Below are 26,300 nucleotides of genomic sequence, written 5' to 3' on the forward strand. Positions count from 1 at the left end.
ACTTAAAATAACAGTATTATGGATAATAGGTTAACCTCAGTCATATGCCTTAATATTTGAATTTTTCAAAAAGTCTGGGAAAAATTGGTGTAAAATTTACTTCTGAAACCAGAGCAGACCTCGAAGTGGATGGGACTCTTGAGCGCCATAGATGGTCGAGGGGTGGGGCTTATATTTCCTTGTAGGTGATAACTTGTCATCAGAAAATCACAATAAGAAATGTTAGAAATGTAGAACAGGATTGTGGCATGGGACAGGTGATATTTTCCCTTGAAAATGTTAAATCATGTGAACCCAATTTATATTAACATAAACAAGCACAAGACAGACAAATCAATTTTGTTTTATTAAGAAACACATTATCCCAGAAATAACAGTGAAAAATATGAAATTGTATGAAAATGTACACGTCTGCCTGAGGTGGTCATCTCTGTACTCTGCTCATGAAATAAATTCTACTCCTCCTCCTCTGTGTGGACTCCTGACTCCACTATACCCCCATGTGGTGGTTTGTGCCATCGCTGCTCTCCTGTCTCTTCCAGATCTAGGAATGAGGAAAAAGGAAAGATCAGAAAATGAACCATGGTTTTATATTTTTTTTCTTTATAAAATACTAATTATTCACTGCACTGTGCCATTGTCAGATCCTGATAAACCTAACATAAGGAATAACTGGATAAATGTTAACTAATCAAGTTGAAATGAATCACTTTTCCTGAGAGTTAAGATTGATTGAAAAGCTTCTATAAAGTCATTCACATAATGTCTGGTCATCAGTGTGAAATGAATGAGAACCTCACCTGGATGTAGGCCTCGGACAGAGTGATCATCTGAGGCAAGATGTCTATCACCTGGAGGTCCTGCATCTCATACCACTTCCCTGTGCCCTGAGAGGTCAGAGGTCACACACAAATCATACAGAGGTCAGACATACAAACAGCCTAATCAGACCATGGATCTGTTGAATCAGAGCCTATCCATAGCCCTGTCCCATTTATTTTTCTTCCACTCCTCAGTTTTCAGTCACCTCTATTTAACATGAGAGCCAATAGAAAATAAATGTATTAATTTTCCATTTTGGACTATTCTGAGCAAACTTTCTCACAGCCTTCTTAAGACGTAGTCATGTCTACCTTTCTATTCTCAATAACTTAAGGTGTTCTTAAGAAAACAAAGCCATACAATAGTCGTGGAGTTCTTACATTGGTCTGTTTTATCGCACGGCCGCTGTATGTTCACTCTCTGTACAACTCAACCCACTGTCCTTATGAAGATCTTTCAGCTTTTATGTTTAGTGCAGAAGTTGTCACTTTACAGATGATTTAATGCACAATTTTACAGCTCAAGCTTCTGCATGAATAGGATCAACATAATAAGCTGTGGTAGCCGCTGTTTTGTCGCTGTCACCTTGTTGACTGGAGCTGACTGGCTATTTAACAATTAAATAGAGGAAAGATGCACACCTTCAAATAAGCCTCCATAATAACCTTAGATGATTATACGGAATAATTTAGGAATTATCATGACTATTATCAGCAATAGCCTCAGTTATTTTTAATGTTTGATTTTCACTTTTGAGCTACCTAAAAGCCGTAGGAAATTAGAAAAAAGAAAAATCCCTTGTAGACTGCTTATAGCCACTTGTAGGGGACCTTGCTACTGAGGCTCAAGGAATCAGGAAGAGAAGTGAGGTAAACAGAAATGGGAGGGGCCCATGAGAAACCTACATGGTGGAGGACATGTATCCTGTAGGAGCCCTCCGTGGGTTTCCCATCATGCACCACATTAGCCACCAGGTCATAGGTGGTGTTCTTCTCTGTAGCCTGGGCCTCCTCTGTCAGGTACTCGCGCAGGTCCACATTCCTGAATAGAACATGTTGTACTTGGTTTTTCTCTCATTACATCAACACGAAACACAACCATAATTTTTCTCTAGTTATTTGAATATACGTTTGTCCTTCAGACCATGAAAATGTCATATGTTTTAAACTATTTGTTTTCACAGATGGACAAGGCACAACACCAAGTGACATAAAGCTACTTATAAACTGTTTAAAAGGAGAGTTCTAATAGTGCTGGTTACAGACACCAGCTAGCACTAGGTCATGACAGCAAGACTCACGTGATGGGAAAGTTCACAATGGTGGGGTTCTTTTCCACAAAGAAGTTGTTCTTTGTGAATCTTTTGATACAAAAGATGAGATAGGGAGGCAGCTTGGTCAACTGGAATCTCTTCAGGAAGTTCTCTTTGTACGTTTTGTATTCCTGACAACAGAGAGACAAGAGTTTAAAGATTTTTAGCTGCTTGTTTTATTAGATAAGTGCAAGTGTTTTGGGTTTTTTTTTTTTTTTGTTGTTGTTTGTTTTCAAACAGACTTTGTATAGCTGACTAAAATCTTCACATTTCCCCAAAGCCAGTAACAAAAGTGACAACATTGTAATTGGGGCTTAGAACAGAACTATTAAGAAGTGGATAAAGTAGCTAAAATGTATGTGCAATTAAGAAACCCATTATTCTACAACATTATTACCAAGTAAAAGTTGTAATGTAATTCAAGAACTTTTCCAAATGCTGAAGTAAGTAAGTTAAATATCAAACTGGCAGTACGGTTGTTGGGACGCTGTGCAAAATTTATACAGAATACAATGATTTGCAAATGCTTTTCAACCTATATTGAATTGAATAAACTACAAATACATGATATTTAATGTTCAACCTGATAAACTTTATTGTTTTTATGCAAATATTCACTCATTTTCAATTAGATGCCTGCAACATATTCCAATAAAGCTAGAACAGAGGTAACAAAAGAATGGGAAAGTTGAGGAATGCTTAAAATACACCTACACTTGAACAACTGCGTGAGCAAATACTCCAACAGTCTAAGAACAACATTTCTCAACATGCAATTGCAAGGAATTTAGGGATTTCATCATCTCCAGTCCATAATATCAAAAGATTCAGAGAATCTGAAGAAATCTCTGCAACATTGAATGTCCATGATCTGTCAGTTAACACAGTTCATCCCCACATGTCCAAGTGCAAGTTAAAACTGTACCGTGCAAAGCAAAAGCCATATACCAACAACACCAGAAACACCACAGACTTTTCTGGACTGACCGTTTTTGGAAAAATCATGGACATCGTGTCCTGCGGGCTAAAGAGGAAAAGGACCATCCGGATTGTTATCAGCGCAAAGTTCAAAAGTCAGCATCTGTGATGGTATGGGGATGTGTTACTGCCCATGGTATGGGTAACTTGCACATCTGTGAAGGCACTATTAATGCTGAAAGGTACATACAGGTCTTGGAGCAATGTATGCTGCCATCCAAGCAATGTCTTTTTCAGGGACGTCCCTGCTTATTTCAGCAAGACAATGTCAAGCCACATTCTGCACATGTTACAGCAGTGTGGCTTCGTAGTAAAAGAGTGTGGATACTAGACTGGCCTGCCTGCAGACCTGTCTCCCATTGAAAATCTGTGGCGCATTATGAAGCACAAAATACGACAACGGAGACCCTGGACTTCTGAGCAACTGAAGTTGTACATTCGGCAAGAATGGGAAAGGATTCCTCCCGCAAAGCTTCAACAATTACTGCCCTCAGTTCCCAAACGCTTATTGATTATTGTTAAAAGGTGGTAAACACGCCCATGTCCCCAGCTTTATTGGAACGTGTTGCAGACATCAAATTGAAAATGAGTGAATATTTGCATAAAAACAAAGTTTATCAGTTTGAACATTAAATATCATGTCTTTGTAGTTTATTCAGTTCAATATTGGTTGAAAAGGATTTGTAAATCATTGTATTCTGTGTTTTTTTTAAGTTTTACACAGCGTCTCAACTTCATTGGAATTAGGGTTATAAATGTATGAGGCAAATGCAAGGTAAATGTAAGTACCACTAACACTCTACACAGGTAAAGTCATGAGTGAGATACCCTAGTGTCCCCTTGCACAGCGGTAGCTCCATACTGCATACCTTCTCAATGTTGCCATTGAACTTGCCCAGGATGTTGAAGAGGGGAACCTGTGGGATAATGAGCTGCTCCTTCTCATCCTTGTAAAGAGGGGCCGTGGGTAGGTCTAGGGTCAGGAACAGGAACGTGGACTCAGACATCTTTTCCTGGTAGTCCTCCGTGTGCAGTAGAGCCTCCTTCTCCTCTGGCGTCTGACAACAACAAACACTATGTAAGGCTGCCTCAGGTTCCAATGTTTATTACATATAAACCTGGCTAATCATTAATAGGCAGAGTTGACATAATCAAAAAATGTAGAAAAGAGTACTACCAATTCAAAATAATATAGGTAAAACCCCATTTGGTGAACATACTAATAAAGTAAAATGTTCCGTGTATTTAATTTTACAAACAAACTTGCATGGCATGGCATTTTCGTGAAAATAAGTAGGTGACAGCCACAGGCACAGTTATAGGTCTGATCTGTGGAGAGGGGACCGCTGCTTACAGTTTTCGAGGTGTATTTATGACAACAATGACACCTGTTATTGGCAGATCATGTTGAATGCCACCCTGAAAAATGTTCCAGGCAAAGCAATAAGCGGAGATGATGGCAGTAGATGGCAGACACTCCACCAAAAAAGTTACATAACGTACCTTTAAAATGTGTACTTTGAAGTAAATTGGTCTAAAAATGTAGAGTACAAATCTCATTGATGCCTTGCTCGTGTGTGCCTCACCAAATCTGGATGAGGGAGCTTTTTGGAGAAGATGCGCATGGAGCCTTGGAAGGCCTTTGTGATGATGGCTGTAAAACATGGTTAGCACAGTTGAACAGCTGAATATACTATGCTCAAACAGCAAACTGTGGAGCAGCTCAGCACTTACAGGATTTCTTCTTGGTTCCTCCCAGAGCTCCATGTAAAGCATTCAGAAACCACGTCATGAAGTCCACTGCATCTCCTGCAGAACACACAAGCAAATGTAGAAATGTGTAAATAGTAACAATAAATAATAACCATACCCTAATAAGCACATTTAAGACTCCAAGAAATCAGTAGTGATAGTTACTATCATACAAGGTAATACCCATATCAATAGAAGTTGTAACATTTATTCTTGCACTGCAAGGTAACGCAGTGGGGTTCTTACCCTGCTTGAAGGTGATTCTTGCCCTGCTTGAAGGTGATTCTTGCCCTGCTTGAAGGTGATTCTTGCCCTGCTTGAAGGTGATTCTTGCCCTGCTTGAAGGTGATTCTTGCCCTGCTTGAAGGTGATTCTTGCCCTGCTTGAAGGTGATTCTTGCCCTGCTTGAAGGTGATTCTTGCCCTGCTTGAAGGTGATTCTTGCCCTGCTTGAAGGTGATTCTTGCCCTGCTTGAAGGTGATTCTTGCCCTGCTTGAAGGTGATTCTTGCCCTGCTTGAAGGTGATTCTTGCCCTGCTTGAAGGTGATTCTTGCCCTGCTTGAAGGTGATTCTTGCCCTGCTTGAAGATTGTTCTTGCCCTGCTTGAAGATGGTTCTTACCCTGCTTGAAGATATTTCTTACCCTCATGTGAACAGTGGTTCTTACCCTGTTAATAGGTGGTTCTTACACTGCTTGTAGGTTGTTCTTATCCTGCTTGAAGATAATTCTTACCCTGATGCGGTGGTTCTTACCTTGCTTGTAGATAGTTCTTACCTTGCTTGGTGATCTGGAATGTCTTCTTGCTGCACAGGACGACAGCCTGGAGCATCTCGTGTGGGGACACATGGGCCTTGAAGTTTCGGGGGTTCCACAATTTTCTCATAAGCTCTCCAAACCTCTGCACCAGAAGGAACATAATGTCTCCTGGAGGCCGCCGTATATCCCAGTAGTTCTCCTCCTCTAGGAAGTAGTTTCTAAGAGGGGGCACATTTGAAAAGGCCTGGATACAAAAAGGAATCAATAGCATTCGTGTTTTAGATAATGGAACAATCTATGGGTCTGTATTGTTAGTCTAAGATGGAGACTGGTAAATATCCCTAGTGGATAATTGTACCAGTGTAACAACTTCAGAGCAGTTTGTTGTCTTTTTGCGGTCTTTTATTTCTCAAATAATTCCCTCTCTTAATCACATTCTGTCTCTGTTCAACTAATGTCTCATCTCAAACGAAAAAGTGACAGTGACAAGGTAGTCATTTTTCCTTAAAGGTCATTTAAATTAAAATATTTAAACATGTCGTCTTAATCAAAAACATATGCACAAGTATCACATTTCATTTACACATATTCTCCTTAATCGGATCAGATTGAAATATAAATTACAGACAATAGGTCACTTTCTCCTTCTTACCTGTAACACTACATTAGCATAGTCATTGGCCTTGATGTTATTGAGTCCTACGATCCCTGGCAGGTAGGTGGTGCCATCGTAGGCTCTGTACAGCTTTCCCTGTTTGTCCAGACCTGCGATGTGCTGCTTGGTGAATGTAGGCTTCAGCACATACTGAAACACAGTTAGACACAGGCTCATGTAAGGCAGATGTAGGGCAGATGTAGCGCTGATGTAGGGCTGATGTGGGGCTCATGTAGAGGTGGCAGTCTCACCGTGATGTCCTCTAGAGAAGAGTCTATGATTTCGTAATTGTCAGGGAGGCAGTAGAACTTCAGTGTGTGCAGATTGAGGAACACATGATGGGTGAGCTGCACACTGTGTGTGTAGGCGTGTGACTTCAGACCGCGCCCTGAAATAGAGCACCAGGGGAAGGGTGAGGGCTGGGAATCGGTTTGTTAGTATCTGATGTAATCTGCATGCAGTCAGCTAAAGATATTCTTAGTCGACTATAGACATGCCCTGACAATTGATTCGCTGGCTAAAGGGGACAGTGCTGTGAAATTGGCAAAAGCTTTCAAAACCTTTCAGTATCTGTATATGATCTAACATATATCTGACCCAGACTGCACTCACAAGATTGACTAAAGTTCAATAATTTCTTTATCAACGATTGGAATGCATAAACAATAATAATGCCCATTATAGCCAATGACGCATCATCATTTCTGAAGAAGCCCATATGTTTCTAAACAGTGACTGTTTCACTGAACAATACTCCACCTGTCTGTATTAATTAACATGTTTATTTTCTATAAATAAATATAAATAGTGCAGTGGAAACACTGACATTGATGGAGAAGTCTGTCATGTAATACAACAGTAACCCAACAGTGACACAACATTTAGAGCTATCAACGACAATGAAGCACCTATAAATGCATAATGGTCATGTTTTATAGCCCCATTTTATATCATAACTGTACCAATCTAAGGCTGGCTGTCCCCATTATTCTGACTTAATTTCTTGTGACCACTAACAGAAGTAGATTCCTGAAATTTTTGTTCTGTAAAAGTAGCTCTCTGGATGAAAAAGGTGGAAACTGCTTGTGTAAATTGTATTACGTTAGAGGATGTAGTAAAACATTAGTTATGCGTGACATGTCAGTTTGCAAGTGTATTGGTTTATTTGACTGTGAGTTGACCAACCTTGAAAGTATTTCCCACATATAAGACATGCATAGACATTTATGTGAGACAGAGAGACGGAGCACAGCTTCTCAAAGTCGAAATCCAACACGCTCCTGCACACAGACACAAGTACTTAGACCCTCCATGATCCCTTTACCATATCTGCTATATAACAGCACTAGTGTTTTCATGGTCCAGGCCTGTGCGAAGATCTGACCTGTTGATTGTGTCCAGATAAGGACAGTGGCGACTCCTTTGGTCTTCTGTCTGACGTCCTCGTCCTAGTTTGGGAGCCACTAAAACAACAGACAAGCCTTCACTACAGATCAGGGAGAATGGGCTAACTCATGGGTTAGAATACAATAGTAATACAAATAGTTGTCGATTTCCCTACTAAAGAATAGACTTCATACCCAAAAATCTATCTAGAGGCAGGAGTTCTCAGCCCCATTCCCCCCAGTACAAACTGCTGTTGCGCCTTTGAGCAAGAGATTTCACCTCGACTCAATGTCTGCTACATTGGTGTATAAATGAGTGAGTGCTTAGAAAGCTTTTGATTCAGTTATTCAGCAGATATTTTATAAGGTTACAAGGTTATAAGGTTTACTTTATTGCATTAAATATATAACGCATCACTCCCCCGACAATGCTACTTTTAAAATGTACGTAAATGTGTAAATGTGTAATTATTCTTCAAACAAATGCAGTGAAATAAAAAATAATGTTTTATGCTCAATGATTCCCATGGACGCAGCTTTAACGTCTGCTAGCAACCGGCTAATTTAGCTTGACGAATGTAAAAGACAAAAGACCACCTTCATCTTCATTATCATCGTCGTCCACGTCCACGTCTCTCTCGCGCTTCAGGGAAACCATGATCGCGTTCAATTTAAAAGGTTTAAGAGAGAAAAACTGCTTTGTTATGGAATTGTTTGAATGAGTGAGCGATTCCAAATCTACGCCGGATGTTGCGTCACTTCAAGAAGCAAAATGGCGGAGTCAAAACTAGCCCGGAGTTATTTAAAAGCTCGGATAAACGGTTTTTAGGTTAATTGTCTCAGTAATTTATCTAAATCGCATCAAAGCGGGGCGACAAATCTTAACAATCATAATATTGTGTTTCATGTGAGGTTTTCTGTACTCGTTAGATAGCGGCAGAATAACTCCGGGTATAATTTAGTGGCCAATGGTTTACCACAAACTAGCCATGTAGCTTTTGTGAGTGCTGCTGCCACATTTGTTTGTTGGTTTGATCTGTATACGTCTTATTTATTCATGTATAAAAATGGACATTCTAAAAGACGATGAGCTCAAGTATAAACCCGGGGGGCGTTTGGACATGAGCCACGGCTTTCTGCACCATATTCGGAGGAATCAGATTGCCAGGTGAGAGACTAGTGTAGTCATCTCTATGTATTTGTGTGTGTGTGTGTGTGTGTGTATATATATATATATATATATATACACACTCACCTGAAGGATTATTAGGAACACCATACTAATACGGTGTTTGACCCCCTTTCGCCTTCAGAACTGCCTTAATTCTACGTGGCATTGATTCAACAAGGTGCAGAAAGCATTCTTTAGAAATGTTGGCCCATATTGATAGGACAGCATCTTGCAGTTGATGGAGATTTGTGGGATGCACATCCAGGGCACGAAGCTCCCTTCCACCACATCCCAAAGATGCTCTATTGGGTTGAGATCTGGTGACTAAGGGGGCCATTGTAGTACAGTGAACTCATTGTCATGTTCAAGAAACCAATTTGAAATGATTTGAGCTTTATGACATGGTGCATTATCCTGCTGGAAGTAGCCATCAGAGGATGGGTACATGGTGGTCATGAAGGGATGGACATGGTCAGAAACAATGTTCAGGTAGCCCGTGGCATTTAAACGATGCCCAATTGGCACTAAGGGACCTAAAGTGTGCCAAGAAAACATCCCCCACACCATTACACCACCAGCAGCCTGCACAGTGGTAACAAGGCATGATGGATCCATGTTCTCATTCTGTTTACACCAAATTCTGACTCTACCATTTGAATGTCTCAACAGAAATTGAGACTCATCAGACCAGGCAACATTTTTCCAGTCTTTAACTGTCCAATTTTGGTGAGCTCGTGCAAATTGTAGCCTATCCTATTTGTAGTGGAGATGAGTGGTACCCGGTGGGGTCTTATGCTGTTGTAGCCCATCCGCCTCAAGGTTGTGCGTGTTGTGGCTTCACAAATGCTTTGCTGCATTCCTCGGTTTTAACATTGCTCTTCTATCAGCTTGAATCACTCGGCCCATTCTCCTCTGACTTCTAGCATCAACAAGGTATTTTCGCCCACAGGACTGCCGCATACTGGATGTTTTTCCCTTTTCACACCATTCTTTGTAAATCCTAGAAATGGTTGTGCGTGAAAATCCCAGTAACTGAGCAGATTGTGAAATACTCAGACCGGCCCGTCTGGCACCAAGAACCATGCCACGCTCAAAATTGCTTAAATCACCTTTCTTTTCCATTCTGACATTCAGTTTGGAGTTCAGGAGATTGTCTTGACCAGGACCACACCCCTAAATGCATTGAAGCAACTGCCATGTGATTGATTGTTTAGATAATTGCATTAAGGAGAAATTGAACAGGTGTTCCTAATAATCCTTTAGGTGAGTGTATATGTATATATATATATTGTGCGTGTGTGTGTGTGTGTGTGTGTGTGTGTGTGTGTGTGTGTGTGTATGTATGAGAGAGAGAGATACATACTTAGAGATGACTAATATATATATAAACTACTTTAAATACTAATACTGAAAATGCATCGTATGTAACAATCCCCTGAATAATTTTGTGTGTCTAGTTTAACCACTTATCAATATTATATGTTAATAGATGCAATAGTGCAAATTCTGGGTCTTCCCTGGGGCCTCCTCCCGGTGGGACATTCCCAGAACACCTCCCTAGGGAGTTGTAAAATACATATATTATTTATATATATTATGTTCTTATAGTTCTTGTGCATATTTGATACAGAGATGACTATGACAAAGAGGTGAAGCAGGCCAAAGAGCTGAAAAGGAGGAGACACACCACTGTGCCGAGACGCCCGCGCAGACCCGACATCCAGGTCTACTATCCTAAATGCAGAGGTCAGAACGAGGAACAAAACAGATCTTATAGACCACAATGTTATGGTGTTCTATTCAGGCTCTTGGTATCTTATATTGCTGTGTTCACTCCACCCACCATACCTGTAACTGGCATTTTAATTGTTATTATCATTCTTTAGTTAAGTAGTACAGTTATTTCAAAATAATATTGCTCTAGTAATAGTACAATGCTGTGGCCTGAGAAATGACTCAAGTAAGAGTAAAAGTCAAGTAAGAGTAAATGAGTATTTGGGGAAACTACTACTCAAGTAATAGTAACTATCAGGACATAACATCTGGTTTATAATTTCAAATTAATGTGATTGGAAGTAACAAATAAACACAAGATATTTTCCAAGCATAGCATAACATAAATTAGACAAACTAAATCATATCTGAAGGAGAGCTGCAGGAAACAGAAATGTTCAATTCATTTCATACTGTCAACATAAAGATTTTGTCACTTGGAGACATACTCACAGTGGGAAGAGTAACCACAACTTTAACTTAAAGCCATGGTATGTAACTTTTTTTCTAAAAATAGACTTCAGTAAAAGCATGTTCTTTCATTTTGAATTGTTTTTTGTTGCCGTGAAAAACATACATCCTTACTGTGAGTGGGGCTTGCATCTCCACAAGCCTGACTCTTGTTTGGCCTGGAGGACAGCCTCCTCCTGCTTGTTTCCTTGGAAATGACACTGCTTTGGCTATGATCTTCCATAGTGTGGCATAAAACTCCTCATTCTATGAAGTAAGGTTTTAGCTTTCTATTTACATGGAATCATGCAGGTGACATGCCACCTCCAAAAAGTAACATATTGTACCTTTAAGTAAGAGTACTGTTGCACTGTCAAATATATTATTCAAGGAGGAGTAAAAGTATGTGGTCTGAAATTATAACAAATACCATTTTATTAAAGTGTGTGTGTGTGTGTGTCTGTGTGTGTGTTTGCAGATGATTCGAAGGCAGATCCAGGAGGTGAGGCAGATGACTGTAGTGACAGCTCTGGCTCACACGCTGAGGGGGAGGGCCCCACAGAGCTGTTCTGGCTGGACTATCAAGCCGACTGTGGAAGTGTGACCTCAGTCCTGGTGCACAAGGTCAGATACAGCACCACATTAAAACTGCTTTATTGTGAAGAAAAATGCCACATATAGGCTCCTGTTATACTGGTGCTGGACAGACCCGGAAATGCTAGAATTGATAGATTAGTACTGCCCTAGGTGAGGAGTTTACCCATAAACTTGCTCTAGACTTGCTTTCAGACTGGCAGCTGAAATGTCTTAATTCTAAGAAAACACTGTTCAGATGACTACCTCTGAAACCTTTTCTCCCATGGGCCACTCCTGGGCAAATGAGGGATTACATGGACAGATTTCTAAGAATATACACAAACTATATTTTTGAGATGCAAGCAACATAAAAGCAGTTTAATGCTCAAAAATTACACAGTCAAGGCAAACGTTCATTTTTTTGTCCTTGTAGCAAAACATGTTCTCTGCATTTGGCCCATTCTTGAATGCTATTGGGGCAACCTGTCAGGAGCAGTGGGTATTGCAGTGCTGCTTCCAGGGACATATCTCCACTAGTTGAGCAAGCCCTAGAGCTTAAACATGACCACCCATTTAAGGCAATGGGCCAAGCTTAATGGTGCATGTCTCTAGTTTAGCCTATAGCGGCTGAGAAAACGTTTACGATCTGAAAATGGGTCAAATTAAAAATGTACGCAGCATCCGACCATTGCTGAAGCTGTAGGTCCCTGTGAGCCAAACATGAGTAGATTGTGATTACATCGAGTTCTATCGGAAGAATTCTTTTTGGGCAGGAGGGGATTTTTTTTTTTTTCTAATGAGCTTCTAATACCCTATCCAATTTTAAAAGAGCCATGATAGTCCTACTACTTTTATATTACAGGTGATTCTTAAGAAATGCTGACATTTCTCACACAAAGTTATTGTATCTCTTGAAACTGTGAATTGTTTTGTTCTATTTAGAGTAAAACTTAGATAAAATATGTATGTATCATGTGTGATTATGTTCTCCAGGAGGACAAACCAGAGAAGGTGGTGGAGTGTGTGGCAAAGAAGAACATTTTAGATGAGGCCATGAGAGCAGCTCTGAGTGCTCGTGTCCAGAAGGAGATGGACAAGAGACGAGACAAGTGCTGACAGTGGACACATACAGAAGATATGCCCAGACAAGCAGTGACAGCGGACACACCTGTGAGGACCATAAAGTGTACAGTGAGGCAAATAAGTATTTGAACACCCTGTGATTTTGCAAGTTCTCCCACTTAGAAATCATGGAGGGGTCTGAAATTTTCATCTTAGGTGCATGTCCACTGTGAGAGACATAATCTAAAAAAATCTGGAATTCACATTGTATGATTTTTTTTTAAATAATTTATTTGTATGTTACTGCTGCAAATAAGTATTTGAACACCTATCTATCAGCTAGAATTCTGACCCTCAACGACCTGTTAGTCCTTCTTTACAAAGATGGACCATTTGGATGATCCAGAATAGTCATGAGAGAAAGTCATGTGGTCAGATGAGACCAAAATAGAACTTTTTGGTCTTAATTCCACTCGCCGTGTTTGGAGGAAGAAGAATGATGAGCACCATCCAAAGAACATCATCCCTACTGTGAAGCATGGGGGTGGTAGCATCATGCTTTGGGGGTGTTTTTCTGCACATGGGACAGGACGACTGCACTGTATTAAGGAGAGGATGACCAGGGCCATGTATTGCTAGATTTTGGGGAACAACCTCCTTCCCTCAGTTAGAGCATTGAAGATGGGTCATGGCTGGGTCTTCCAACATGACAATGACCCAAAGCACACAGCCAGGATAACCAAGGAGTGGCTCCGTAAGAAGCATATCAAGGTTCTGGAGTGGTCTAGCCAGTCTCCAGACCAAAACCCAATAGAAAATCTTTGGAGGGAGCTCAAACTCAGTGTTTCTCAGCGACAGCCCAGAAACCTGACAGCTAGAGAAGATCTGTGCGGAGGAGTGGCCAAAATCCCTCCTGCAGTGTGTTCAAACCTGGTGAAAAACTACAGGAAACGTTTGACCTCTGTAATTGCAAACAAAGGCTACTGTACCAAATATAACATTGATTTTCTCAGGTGTTCAAATACTTTTTTGCAGCAGTAACATACAAATAAATGATTTTTAAAAATCATAAAATGTTATTTCCAGATTTTTTTTTAGATTGTGTCTCTCACAGTGGACATGCACCTAAGATGAAAATTTCAGACCCCTCCATGATTTCTAAGTGGGAGAACTTGCAAAATCACAGGGTGTTCAAATACTTATTTGCCTCACTGTAAATAGAAGTGGACTAAGGGACGCCATACTGTCTGGCTTCAGTCAATTGAAGCTAATCGAGGCTAGCAGTTACAGCAGCTATTTTAGGACCTAATCCTATATTTCAAAGCCCGAGTGTGCATTTCATGGCAGCCAAAGAGCCAGACAGGAACGAGGTTATTGAAGGTAGATGCCCACACAGTTAGCTCTTCTATATACAGTCTATGGTTATAGCCAGATGAAATGGCCAGGGGATGAGACAAACCAGTGCACACATGTAAGGACAGAGGACATGTCCAAATGTGTGCAAATGTGAAACTGCCTCCTGGAGCTGCTGTGAGGAAGGGCGATAACAAGGAACATTCACTTTGACAGCGGCAGTCATCTGGACACATGGCAGCCATTAAATGTTTACACTGTAATGTTAGTCATGTGCCACATGTTTAAAGCTTCACTATGTAACTTTTCTGATGTAGTAAACAGTAATAGTATATATAAATGTCCATTTATATATACAGCTAAACGCCAGCCGCTGCGTTCCAAATAGCAATCAAACCAAGGTTTGATTAACACTCTTGTTGCTAGACTCCCACTCCCCGCTAAACCAGTGGTGGAGGCAGAAGGAGGCAGTATTCCATTCAAAAGGCTTATTTGCGATTGGCTCTTTGTTTTCATTTGGTTGCAAGAGAATGCATGGGTGACGTCACAGCCATTTCAAATATTCAACCATAGGTGTTTATATCATAGACTGTATAATGGATAAGTTTATTGCCATACTGTGGAATGTTCCTCACCAGAAAAGTTCCACAGTGCAACTTTGTTGATAGTAAAGTAAGATGTAGAATTACAGGAGTTAAGGTAGAAATGTAATGTAAAACGTAGGGGGAGCTCCACTGAGGAAAATGGGGGTTTGAGAACAACCTGAGGGATGTGGGCCAAATATTTAGCCATACTGTAGGGCAGATAAATGTATTGTGTGGAACTGCATCTGGCTTAAACCTGAGCCAAATTACTCACAAGAAGGGTTTGGTTATGCCACATTATAACTTTGAATATGTTTTATTTCGTAACTGAAAAATTGTGTCTGATCATTTTTCTTGTATTGTCTCTGAGCCAAACAAATAGATTTGTCCATAACCCATGTACACATTTGCTATTTTTTTTTACTTATTACTACAATTGTTCCCAGATTTAGCTAATTATTATTTGGCTCATTGGGCTAAACATTCATCCTCCAACCAGAGGGTAACTGGTTCAAACCTCAGCCAAGTCAAATACTTAATGCTGTTGTATCCCTGAACAAGAGCATTTACACCCCATCGCCTGTGCCAGTCATAGTTAAGTACATCAGGATTATATTGTATTATTATTGTATTTGTATTTTTAAGTGTTGGTTACTTTTTGTGCTATAGTTTTATACTGTTTGTGAAGGTTTGGCTTTTCATATATTTATTTAGTGCTTTATAAATCCTTTATTTTTGATACAGTCATTTGCATGTAAAATGGATTATGCACAAAAATACACATCTCAACAGCCATATCAACACTGTAAATAAACATCTACACCAGTTCAAATGTAGTTCAAATGTATTTGGAATACTGAGTAGTTTTGATTCGATTTTTCCCTAAAATAGATAGTTATGACTTGTTACGATATTTTTACTTGTTGTTAGTCATGTTGATGACCTTTCACTGCAAGCTTGGAAACAAATTTTAAGGACTCTTTGTTGAAAAAGATGCCACTGAGCTGTACCACTCCCTCACTCATTTCTGGTCTGAGCCATGGACTTAAGGCAACAAATACACTTCGCCTCAGAGGGAGTGAACTCTGGATTACAATACTGCCCAGAACTCATTCTGAATCAGTTTCAACAAATGATTCTCACTGGACTTCAAGATCACACCATCCGCACAGACTTAAAACTAAATCTGTTACTTTTGGATTTTGCAGGTAAAGTCCTGCTGGAGAAAATGACTGCCTTCTACAATTTAGAAATGGAGAGTAGGAGCAAGCTGTCAACGACAAAGCCTAGAGTCAAAGTGTCAGTAGTGCTTAATGATTCACACTACGGTTTCAGACCATGGTTGCCGAAGTAATTTTACAACCAACAAACGGTCAGAGCAAGCCCAGAAACGAGACACACTGCTGGACAGCGTGAACGGGGGGGAAAAAGCCATCTGTGAGGCAATTCAGAACCTCACCACTGAGCTGTCCAGCCTACACTAGCTTCCCAGACAACAACCAACACCACCACAAGCAAGGGAACAAGCCAGGTAAAATTACAGCAGCCCCTATAGGCCCGAGCCCCTATAGGGGCCTATTGCACTCATCGTTGCAGTCTGTCTTCACAAAGTTGCGAAGCCCATTGACTCAAGCGCTCATGTCCCCGAACACACTCCTGGCATCGAGCCCTATCCAAGCACCCATGCCTGCGGTATGGGCCATATTTATTACTGCTAAAATGAATGGAAATCAATGGGAGGTCAATGGGCGACCTTGATGCCATGGTGAATGACAGGCGCGCCATTGTCCCCATGGTGACGTGGGTCATTGTAATGTTATCAGATATATTATTTTTGCTAAAAATATTATATATATTTTTTTTATTATTATATAATAATCAGACCCATGTCATACCTTTCACTGGGTTGCCGTGGCGATGCTCGAAAGAGTCCATATTATCCTAATCCTAAATTTTTTGTACATTTCCACATCTTACAACAACTTATTCGCTTCATTGAGGAATGTGAAATTTGGCACAGAGACTCTTCAGGTTGTTCCCGTCACAAATGTCCAAGGGGCCAACTTTGTATTTTGCATGGTGTTGCCATGGTGATGCCTGGAAAAAACCCATGTTTTTGCATTTTGTGCATGAGTGCTTCCAATGTCTTTTGACTTGTTTGGTGCCAATTGCAACCCAAAGCCGCAATAAAACAGAGGCAAGTGGCACGTCAGCGCCACCCACAGGGACTGCCGGGTCGGCCGAGTGCAAAGCAAGCCCGCGAGGGCCGTTCGATGACGCTTGCGGCTTTAATTTTTATTTATTATTACTTTTGTCATCTTCAAGTTATTTCTGTGACCATTGTGAGTTCTTCTTTCATTAACCAGCGGGTGCCAACAATTATGTCCACATGCGTAGGTTATGGCGAGAGTATTATGTTTGTGCTGGAGAGAGAGGATGACGATTATGACTCTAACTCAGAGGAGGAAGATGACCCCTTCAGTGGTTCCAAGCCCAAATGACCAGGTAGGTTTGGCATGGTTTAGTGAAATGTAGAGGGCAACTGAAGTAGTGGTGGATAAAAGGTTTCAGTGCTGTGGTCCTCACTAGGTGAGGTAAGAGTTTTCTTATTATTTGCAAATTCATACATACATATCTAATCGTTGTGCTTCATTACAGCTTTGGTTGACACCTAAAAAGGTGTCAAGGGAGGGAATTGTTAGGATAAATAACTGTGCTTAGCTACTCCGTATAACCACTGCTATAGTTTATTATTGTACCAGTGCATGTGAAGACTAGAGACTGTGACTAGATTACAGCTATGTGACACAGATATATGTACAAAATAGTCTATATCTATCTATATATCTAATCAAATCACCGTAGTAAATTCTTCTTTAAATTTCATCTCTGGGTCAAGGTTATTTTTTGTCTTGGCAAAAACTAACGGAGACGAAACAAAAGGGCTGTTTTAGTCAACAAAGATCATACATAAAAATTCCCATGCCTCTGCGCCTGTTGTTCATGCAGCAGAACAGGAACCAACACCACCTGCTTGTCTCCAATATCCAACATTCCGGGCTAACCAATAACAACTCAAAGTGGGATTAAACTTGTCTTTCTCTAGGAAATTTGAGTACTATTTTAGAGCAATAAAAACACCTGTAATTAAAAGTATGGAAGATAAATTTGAATATAGTTGAAGCGAACCCTTTAACAGAAAATTACATGGTGTGCATTTTGAAAAAGCATTTGAAAAAGTCAGAAATTCAACAAGTCAAGTGAGGACAATCATACAGGTACTACTGATTCCCCTTAGGTGAAATTCCAAATAGTGAAATCCACTTGGCATATACAAGTTACCGGTAAATAGTTAATTGTATAGTTCTCTTTCTTTTCCAGCAGGTGTCATTGTAATTTCAAAAGTTGACCAACCCATGGATTTTAGAATGATGAAAAGGTAGGACCATTGCCATAGTGATTAACTATTTTTTTAATGGGAAAATGCCCTCAAATTGTTATAACTGTAAGCTGAACCCCATGAATAGCTATTTTAAAGGAACTGTGGGTAAGCAGCACCCGCAGCCAATCATGAACCAGTGCTAGTGCAACTTCTGCAGCTCAGTGAGTGAATTCTGGAGGTTCTGAGCTTTCACATGAGGCCTGTCCATATAGAATGAGAAGAAACTTGTAGTAAGATATGTTTTTGATTAAGAAACTACATTATAGTAGACTTCAAGGTGCAGTATGTAACTTTCCCGATGGTGGGTCTGTCATCTGCTTTCCATGGATATGATATTGCTCTTCCTGAAGAAAAGCGAGTGATGCCACCAGGTCAGATCTGTGGTGAAGTGACCCCCTCTCACAGTAAGATTCCAGGCAAAGCAATAAACATGGTGACAAGCACATAATAGACCAGAAATGTTACATAGTTTAGTTGAACTATTAACTGTCTCGTTAATAGTTCAACTAAACACTTAAACTCCTCCCACAACCACATTTCAAATAGAACTGCTAAACTGGGAAGTACATGAAGGACTAAAGGGGAAAGTGGGAAGGGAGGAGAGGAGGGGTTTGGAGGTATAAGAAGCAGTGTGATTGGTCTAACAGGTATCCACACTTCAAACTCCACCTCTGCAGCCAGGTGTTTGTAATCAGCAGTGGTGGAAGAAGTACTCAATTGTGTTATGTAAATAAAAGTACAGATTCTGAAGCAAAAAAAAAAACAAAACCTCAAGTGAAAGTAAAAAATATCATGAAAAAATCTACTTAAGTAAAATAGTACCTGTTTAAATGTGCTTTAAGAATAAAAAGTAAAAGTAGTTTTGAGGTCTTATAAGGCTTCAAATGTTGTGATTTTGATAAAGATTTATGTTGAATTTTGCTCAATAGAAACAATTGAATTAATCTTTTTTTTTTTTTTATAGTTGTTTTTATTTGTATATTTTTGTTTTGCTAAAACTATGAAGTTGTTAAAAATAAACCCCTGAGCCTTTTCAGCAGGTCTCAAGCAATAATAAAAAATACTTTACTTTTCAGGTCAGTTAAAAAATGTAGAGGAGTAGAAAGTAGATACCTGCTCTCAAATGTAGTGAAGTAAAAGTAAAAGGTAAAAAGTATCCACAATGCACTTAAGTAAAGTGCAGGTACCTAAAATGTATCTCCAACACTTCCGCATGAGTTTCCGATTTAAAATTCTGATCTGAGTTGTGTTCATTTACATTTCTGAAGTCAGAGATCAGATCTTCAGAGTTTCCGAGATCACATGAATGCTGCACCAGGGCAGTCCTGTGTGGTGTCACTTACTACTGGAAACTGCAGAGCTATCAAAACACAGTACACAACTTAAATTTTGGAGTTTTGTAACCAGAAAGCTGCTAAGTTACCTATTTTGCATTAAATTTGCCAAAATTATCTAGAAACAGTAGATAATGTTACAGCTTATACCCACCTAAGGAGCAAAAAGGTTAGTTAAAGTTAGTTTCACCAAAACCATATTCCATACAAACAGAAGCATGTTAAGTGCATATAAAAGTGCTGTTACCCAAAGCTCCTCCTGTGAGAGCTCCTGAGGTGATCTTGTTCCCAGGCTGTGATCCGTCTTGACAGGCCTCACCTTACATCACTGCCCCCAGAACACAGATACACATGTGTGGGCCCCCGGGCACTCTCTCATGTGCAAATGTGGACCATTCATCAAAGCATACAGGTACTTTAACCATGAGTGTCAAACATCTACACTTCTGTACTCTCGACAGCTAATTACAACCCATTTAATAATAGTAATCAATATTGATAAGTAGGAGTAAAAATATGGTGTCTGAAAACTATTCTCAGTACAATTTTATTCAAAAGTTTTAGACTAGAATCCCCCTCTGAGTACTTCAAAACAAAGTATAGCTCAGTCGGTAGGGGCTCTATACCTAGGTTAACGGTTCAGTCCTCACTACATTCCATACTGTTGTTATGTCAAGACCAGTGTTTTAAACTCACAAGTCAAAGAATTTGAGCTATTCAACATGAATCTTTAATTAAAGGTGTACTGTGTAACTTTTCTGGTAGGGAGTCTGTGATTTATGCAATAACAGGTGTTTAATGCTCCAACATCAGTAATGCTTACTGAGAGTGGCCACCTCTCCACAGATGTGGCCTGCAAATTGGCCTGGTGGAGCCACCAGCTTATCTCCATGGAGATAAGATTGATGCCATAGTATGGGACATTCCAGGCAAAGCAATACCATAATTGAGACAAGTAGTCATTGAGGTTCAATTATGTCTTCTGGTACTTTTCTATAAAGTTGTTTTTGTTTTTTGTTTTTGTTTTTTAATCAAACCAAAGTTTGACTGCAAAGACCTGGGACACACCCCTCCATGAGAAAAGTTACATGTGACATCTTTAAAGGACTTACAGTATGAAATGATCTCATTGTCAGCATACTAGCTCATTACTGCTCTTCATCAGCACATGAATGCATTAGGCTCCTGTGTTTTTAAAGTCTACTCATCCCACTTCACCCCGCATCTGTTCTACACATTGCTTAGTTGAAGGTATTTGATATAAACATTTATTGGGATACATTTTACTGAAGCAAGAGGCTCTCATGAGGACGTCTCTGTTTTGACATGTTGCAAACAGTAAAACCTGAATGCACTCTGAGCGCAGATGTGAGGTATGATAACAGCCCCGGGGCTCCGCATTACACAAACACTTTCTGAGCCGCTCTGACTGGTCGTTGCTTGCTGCTGCCTGGCCTCTGATTGGTCGAGGGGGGCACTCCTTTGGCTGCTTTCCTCCTTCACATGTGACTATAGTTATGATTACAGTGTTGTCTCTGTTTCCTCCTTGGACCACATTGGCATTAGCCTCGTCTAATCAGAAGGCTCGTTTTCAGAACAAGCCCACATTCTCACGGAGATTTGGTGTATTCATTTACATATGTTTTTTTCAGAGAAGGTCTGGGTGTGTGTGGCCTGTCTGAGTAGGTACAAAATGTTATCACAACAATAATATGGGAGTAATCGTCATGTTTTGTTAGTGCTGAGTTTTGACGAAATATCAAATCGCAATTTTTGGATAAACATTGAAATATTGATAAGATCTGTGATGTATACCTAAGGAGATTAACAAGCATTTCTAGAATTTCTACAAACCATAATGATTCTAAAGATAAATAAAACACAATATTTTATTTTCCATCATAGTAAACATTTAACTCAATTCCGAACTAGTGTTGTTACAATACTTATATCTGTGTAATCATCCTGGTAGGTTCCATAGTGGTCCATGGGTGTCTATGTGGTTCTGATGCAGCCAGCTCAAGATCATTCTAAAGCTATAGTATCTGATTTTCGATACTTCATTAGTCATTTTCTTATGTTATTATTTGAAACATTTTAGCCCCAATATCATTCTTCAGGCATATTAGGGTTATGATAGCTGTAGAAATACAAAGAGACAAGACTCATTAGATGTATTTGGTGAAAAGTGGTTTATTTTGTTCCTGCAGCGTTACTGTAATAAGTGAGGAATTAATTGGTCAGTGACTCGGTCACAAGAATTCAGAGCATCCTGTAAGAATGTTTGTTTCTGGTGTAAGCGTCAAAGAGGACCAAGAATCTGAAAGTCGGATGGGTTTTAATTCCACATAGGTAAAGTGAAGTAATGGACTCTATGGAAAGGATAGGAGAGTCTTGAGATGTGCATGTTGACAGGTTTTATAGTGTGTGTAATTCGGGTCCTCATCTGGTCAGCATGGCATTATGTATTAAGAAACTTTAGGCAAAGTCAAACAAGGGAAGTGTTTTATAACCCTCTCAGAGTGGGGCTACAGGTAAGAAAAGGCCTTAACCAAAATTACCAGAACATAGCTGTTATGTAATTGTCCACGCATCCTTGTAACCCCCACATAAAATATCCAATGGTGGGCACGTGTTATTTACCTTAGCATTAGTAAATCAAGATACCATGTTTGATGTAGTGATGCACTGCTAGAAAATACCTTACAATCCTAATTATTCACAGAGATTAGTTTATAAGTGCTTTTCACAACTTTCAGAGAGTTACAAACAAACCATATCTTTTGGGGCGATCTGACTTTCTGAGTTGTGAAATGTTATGATGTAGAGAAGGCCGAGGATAACAATAGGGAGTTAGAGAGAATCAGTGACCAGATAGGATCAGATAGGATAATAATTGTCATATCCGTGTTTAGCTCCTTCTCCCCGATGATCTCATGTGAGGATTTGCAGGGCTCTAAACAGCAGATTTTATTGAGGACTGATTTTGAGGTGTAAAAGTAAGATTCATATCACATGAGTCAGAGGTTTCTAGAAATGTCTCTAATGTCTGTTAATGAACTTTGGTGAGTGCAGATTACACTAATGATCTTTTTTTTTTTTCACTTCACTAAAATGGCTATGCAACACTGCTGAAAGCTCCTATGTGTATCGCAGATTAAGAAAATAAAATTGGAGAACAATGGCTGTGTACTGATGGTTGTGGCGGTGAAAACGGGTTGATCAAAACAATGTCTGGAATACAGGAAAATAAAGATCACTCAAACATGCATGAAACACTAAACTTCAGAGGGTAAATGAGAAGGAAACAACTTTAAAACATTTTTTTTTTAAATTCTAAAAAGTCAGTTTTTGCAGAATAAGTCCACTTTAATGACTATGGGTGGTGGGCTCATCAAAAGACACTCACATGCTTTCTGCCTGTTCCTCAGCATGCTGTAACTTGTAACATGAAAACCATGGATTTACGTCAGCTCAGGGCGCCTGCAGTTATGTGTTACAAAATTAAACAATTGCGTTTTATAACCAACAAATGTAGGAATTTTGTGTAACAGTTTAAGAGCTCCAAAATTTAATGAATTATGCCCAAACATGCATGGTCTCCTCTACAGCGATTCCTATCTCTCCTCTCTCCTATGGACCACTACAGAACCAACCAGGACCACTGAGGGATTACACAGACATAAGGTCACATAGGAATATATTAGCCTTTGGCTGTAATCCGGTGTGTTTATGTTATGTGTCTGTTCATTAACATGCATTGTCCCAACTAAATAAATAAATACAATATAAAAGAAAGTACTATAATTTAATGTTCACATTCTGTTGTCTAAAGCAGTGGTGTCAAACCCATTTTCACTGAGGGCCACATCAGCAAAATGGTTGCCCTCAAAGGGCCAGATGTAATTCTAAGGCAGTATAAATGTAACTAAATGTAACCTAATGTACGTAATAATGTAAAACTACTTTTTAACTTGTTAAATAACAAATATTATAATTATATATTACACATGCATTTGCATAGATGTAAAAAATATGTCTGTGTAACTGTGTATCTCCTGATAAACTGTCATTTTAAAAGTGTGTATCTAGTCAGGGCACACCTGCTCACAGACCTTCAGCACTGATTTAAAAACACACCCACTGAAAAAGACTCAGCCATAATAAAGCTAGTTTCACTGCCACATGTTTTTGGTTGTAGCTTTTGTGAACATATTCTGCTGTGACAGCAGTTTTGCTTTTTAATCCTTGGACAATTTGTTGTTTTTCTTGAAGGCTAACTTTTGCATTGTTAGCTCTGTGTTTATCAAAATGCCAGTGTAGATTGTACTCTTTGACAACACTGCCTCATAACACAAAAAACATACAGTTTTTCTCCTTGAAGCAAAACATGTATTTGCCTTTCCACCATTCTTGAAACTGCCTTCCATCTGTATCAGTTTTCTTCTTCCTGGATATTTTGGAATCATTTTTTGTAAATATTTCTACAGTGATAGCGATAGCTTTTAATTTACAATCTTGCTGGCCCTGAGTTTGACACATGTGGTCTAAAGAAATAGTGTTTTTTATTACTGTGTGGAATCAGTATTGAGTATTAAGTTTATTCCTTAGTACTTAAACAGTACTAGTGTACTACTGATAGAGAGTACAACAAAGAAGTAAACAAAGGTCCCACACAATCAGGTGTGGGGCCACTGGTGCTGGTTATGTCACACTTCTTAAGTCTTGCTGGCTAAGCGAGTGAGTGAGCTCTGACTTTTGACCTACATCGAACAAAGGCTCCACATGTCTGTTATTGAGTCTTATTCACCTGTAATCTCACGAAATGCACAGTCATCATGATCAGGGTTCTGAACGAGGCTTAGGCAATTAGCTTCACAACAAATACAGCAAACACAAAAGGGAGCAGTATAGATTGGACTGATACTTGAGTAACATTCTGGTACCAATCACACTTTGAAATTATCAATGTTTCACAAAGATGGTAACAAATGTATGCATCTGTTACTCATTAACAGAATCTGTAATTAAAGTCAAAGTGCATGCGACAGGTTAGACGGGACATTTCACTAAGCATCGCTTATCATCCATATTAAACACTTCTACCTCATATCTAGGGTTCACAAATAGAACAATTTTATATAATTTTAAATCTAAATCCTACATACAGTTTCATAAAGAGCATCTATCTTAATTCAACCATGAATTAGAGGCTAAGAATACTTCTGGATATGAAATGTTTTTGACTATGCACTATGTAGTAACTTTGCATGTGGAGGTGTTTGTATCCATGAAATGTTATCGCTTTGCTATACTGTTCCACAGTATGGCATTAAACGTATCTCCATTGAGATAAGCGGGTGATGCCACCAAGCCAAGTTACAGATCAGATTTATAGAGAAAAATACCGGATTGAGTAGAGCATACTGCCAAAAGGGTTACAAAGTGGCTTAAGGATAAAAAGTCAAAGTTTTGGAGTGGCCATCACATAACCTTGATCTCAATCCTATTGAAAATTTATGGGTAGACCTGAAAAAGCATGTGCGACCAAGGTGGCCTATAAACTTGACTCAGTTACACCAGTTCTGTCAGGAGAAATGGGGCCAAAATTCCTGCTACCAATGGTGAGAAGCTTGTGGAAGGATATCCAAAGTTTAAAGGCAATGGTACCAAATACTAATGAAATGTATGTTAACTTCTGACTTTGAAGCAAGTAATGAAAACATTGTATAAAAAAAATCCTTCTCATTGTTCTTGCATGCAAGGAACAGAAATAATTTATAAAATCCTACTTGACCTAAATCAGGAAACATTTACTGAGATTTCATGTCAAACAACGAGGAAAAAAGTGCATGTGCTTTTTATATAATACATGTAAACTTCTGGTTTCAACTGTAATTATATGTATATATATAAAAAAAATCTCCTCTTCACCCTCTGCGGGGGGTCTCTCATCCCCTCTTTTCCACTCTCGGGACTCTACCAGAGGCCAGACAGCTTGCGGGTCCTGTGCAGTATCTTTGCTATTATTAGTACTGCACTTGAGATGTCTGATGTTTTTCCTGGGATCTGCTGTAGCCACTCCTCCAGTTTGGGGGTCACTGCCACAAGTGTTCCGATGACCAAAGGCACCACTGATACCTTCACCTTCCTGGCCTTCTCCAGCTCTTCTTTGAGCCCCTGGTATTTCTCTAGTTTCTCATGTTCCTTTTTTCCTGATGTTCCCATCACTTGGTACTTCAATGTCCACCACAACGGCTTTGCTCTGTTGTTTATCCACCACCAAATGTCTAATTGGTTCGCCATCACCATTCTGTCAGTCTGTATCTGGAAGTCCCACAGGATCTTGGCTCGATCATTCTCCACTACCTTTGGACGTGTTTCCCACCTTGACCTCGGAGTTTCCACTCCGTACTCTGCACAGATGTTTCTGTACACTATGCCCGCCACTTAGTTATGCCACTCCATGTATGCTTTCCCTGCCAGCATCTTACACCCTGCAGTAATGTGCTGGATTGTCTCAGGGGCCTCTTTGCACAGCCTACATCTTGGGTCTTGTCTGATGTGGTAGATCTGGGCTTCTATCGCTCTGATGCTCAAGGCCTGCTCCTGTGCAGCCAGGATGAGTGCCTCTGTGCTGTCCTTTCAGTCCAGCTTTCTCAAGCCACTGGTAGGATTTGTTGATATCGGCAACTTCAGATATGTTCCGGTGGTACATCCCATGCAGGGGGTTTGTCCTTCCATGATGGTTGCTCCAGCACCTTTTCCTCTGCAGTCCACTGTCTGAGACATTCTCTGAGCATGTCATCTGTTGGGGCCTTGTCCTTGATGTACTTAAGGATCTTGGATGTTTCATCCTGGACTGTGGCACACTCACTAGTCCTCGGCCTTCTTC

At 39.8% G+C, this 26,300-nt stretch overlaps 2 protein-coding genes across 2 annotated transcripts; one reads left to right on the forward strand and one right to left on the reverse strand.

The window, feature by feature from the left end:
* Positions 1-455: 455 nt before the first annotated feature.
* usp39 (ubiquitin specific peptidase 39) lies at positions 456-8,437 on the reverse strand. Its single transcript, XM_033972830.2, has 13 exons — positions 8,258-8,437; positions 7,660-7,738; positions 7,461-7,555; positions 6,527-6,663; positions 6,273-6,425; positions 5,639-5,864; positions 4,847-4,921; positions 4,699-4,766; positions 3,982-4,170; positions 2,123-2,265; positions 1,728-1,863; positions 801-887; positions 456-544 (listed from the first exon to the last, which is right to left on the reverse strand). The coding sequence occupies exons 1-13, from the start codon at positions 8,316-8,318 to the stop codon at positions 491-493; spliced, it is 1,503 nt and encodes a 500-aa protein (XP_033828721.1). The 5' UTR covers positions 8,319-8,437; the 3' UTR covers positions 456-490.
* c9h2orf68 (chromosome 9 C2orf68 homolog) lies at positions 8,415-15,477 on the forward strand. The gene is made up of 4 exons (XM_033972831.2): positions 8,415-8,828; positions 10,462-10,577; positions 11,533-11,678; positions 12,624-15,477. Exons 1-4 carry the CDS (start codon positions 8,728-8,730, stop codon positions 12,744-12,746), a joined length of 486 nt encoding a protein of 161 aa, XP_033828722.1. The 5' UTR covers positions 8,415-8,727; the 3' UTR covers positions 12,747-15,477.
* Positions 15,478-26,300: the final 10,823 nt, after the last annotated feature.

The sequence above is a fragment of the Periophthalmus magnuspinnatus genome, chromosome 9 (genome assembly GCF_009829125.3).
Source record: "Periophthalmus magnuspinnatus isolate fPerMag1 chromosome 9, fPerMag1.2.pri, whole genome shotgun sequence".
NCBI lineage: Eukaryota > Metazoa > Chordata > Actinopteri > Gobiiformes > Gobiidae > Periophthalmus > Periophthalmus magnuspinnatus.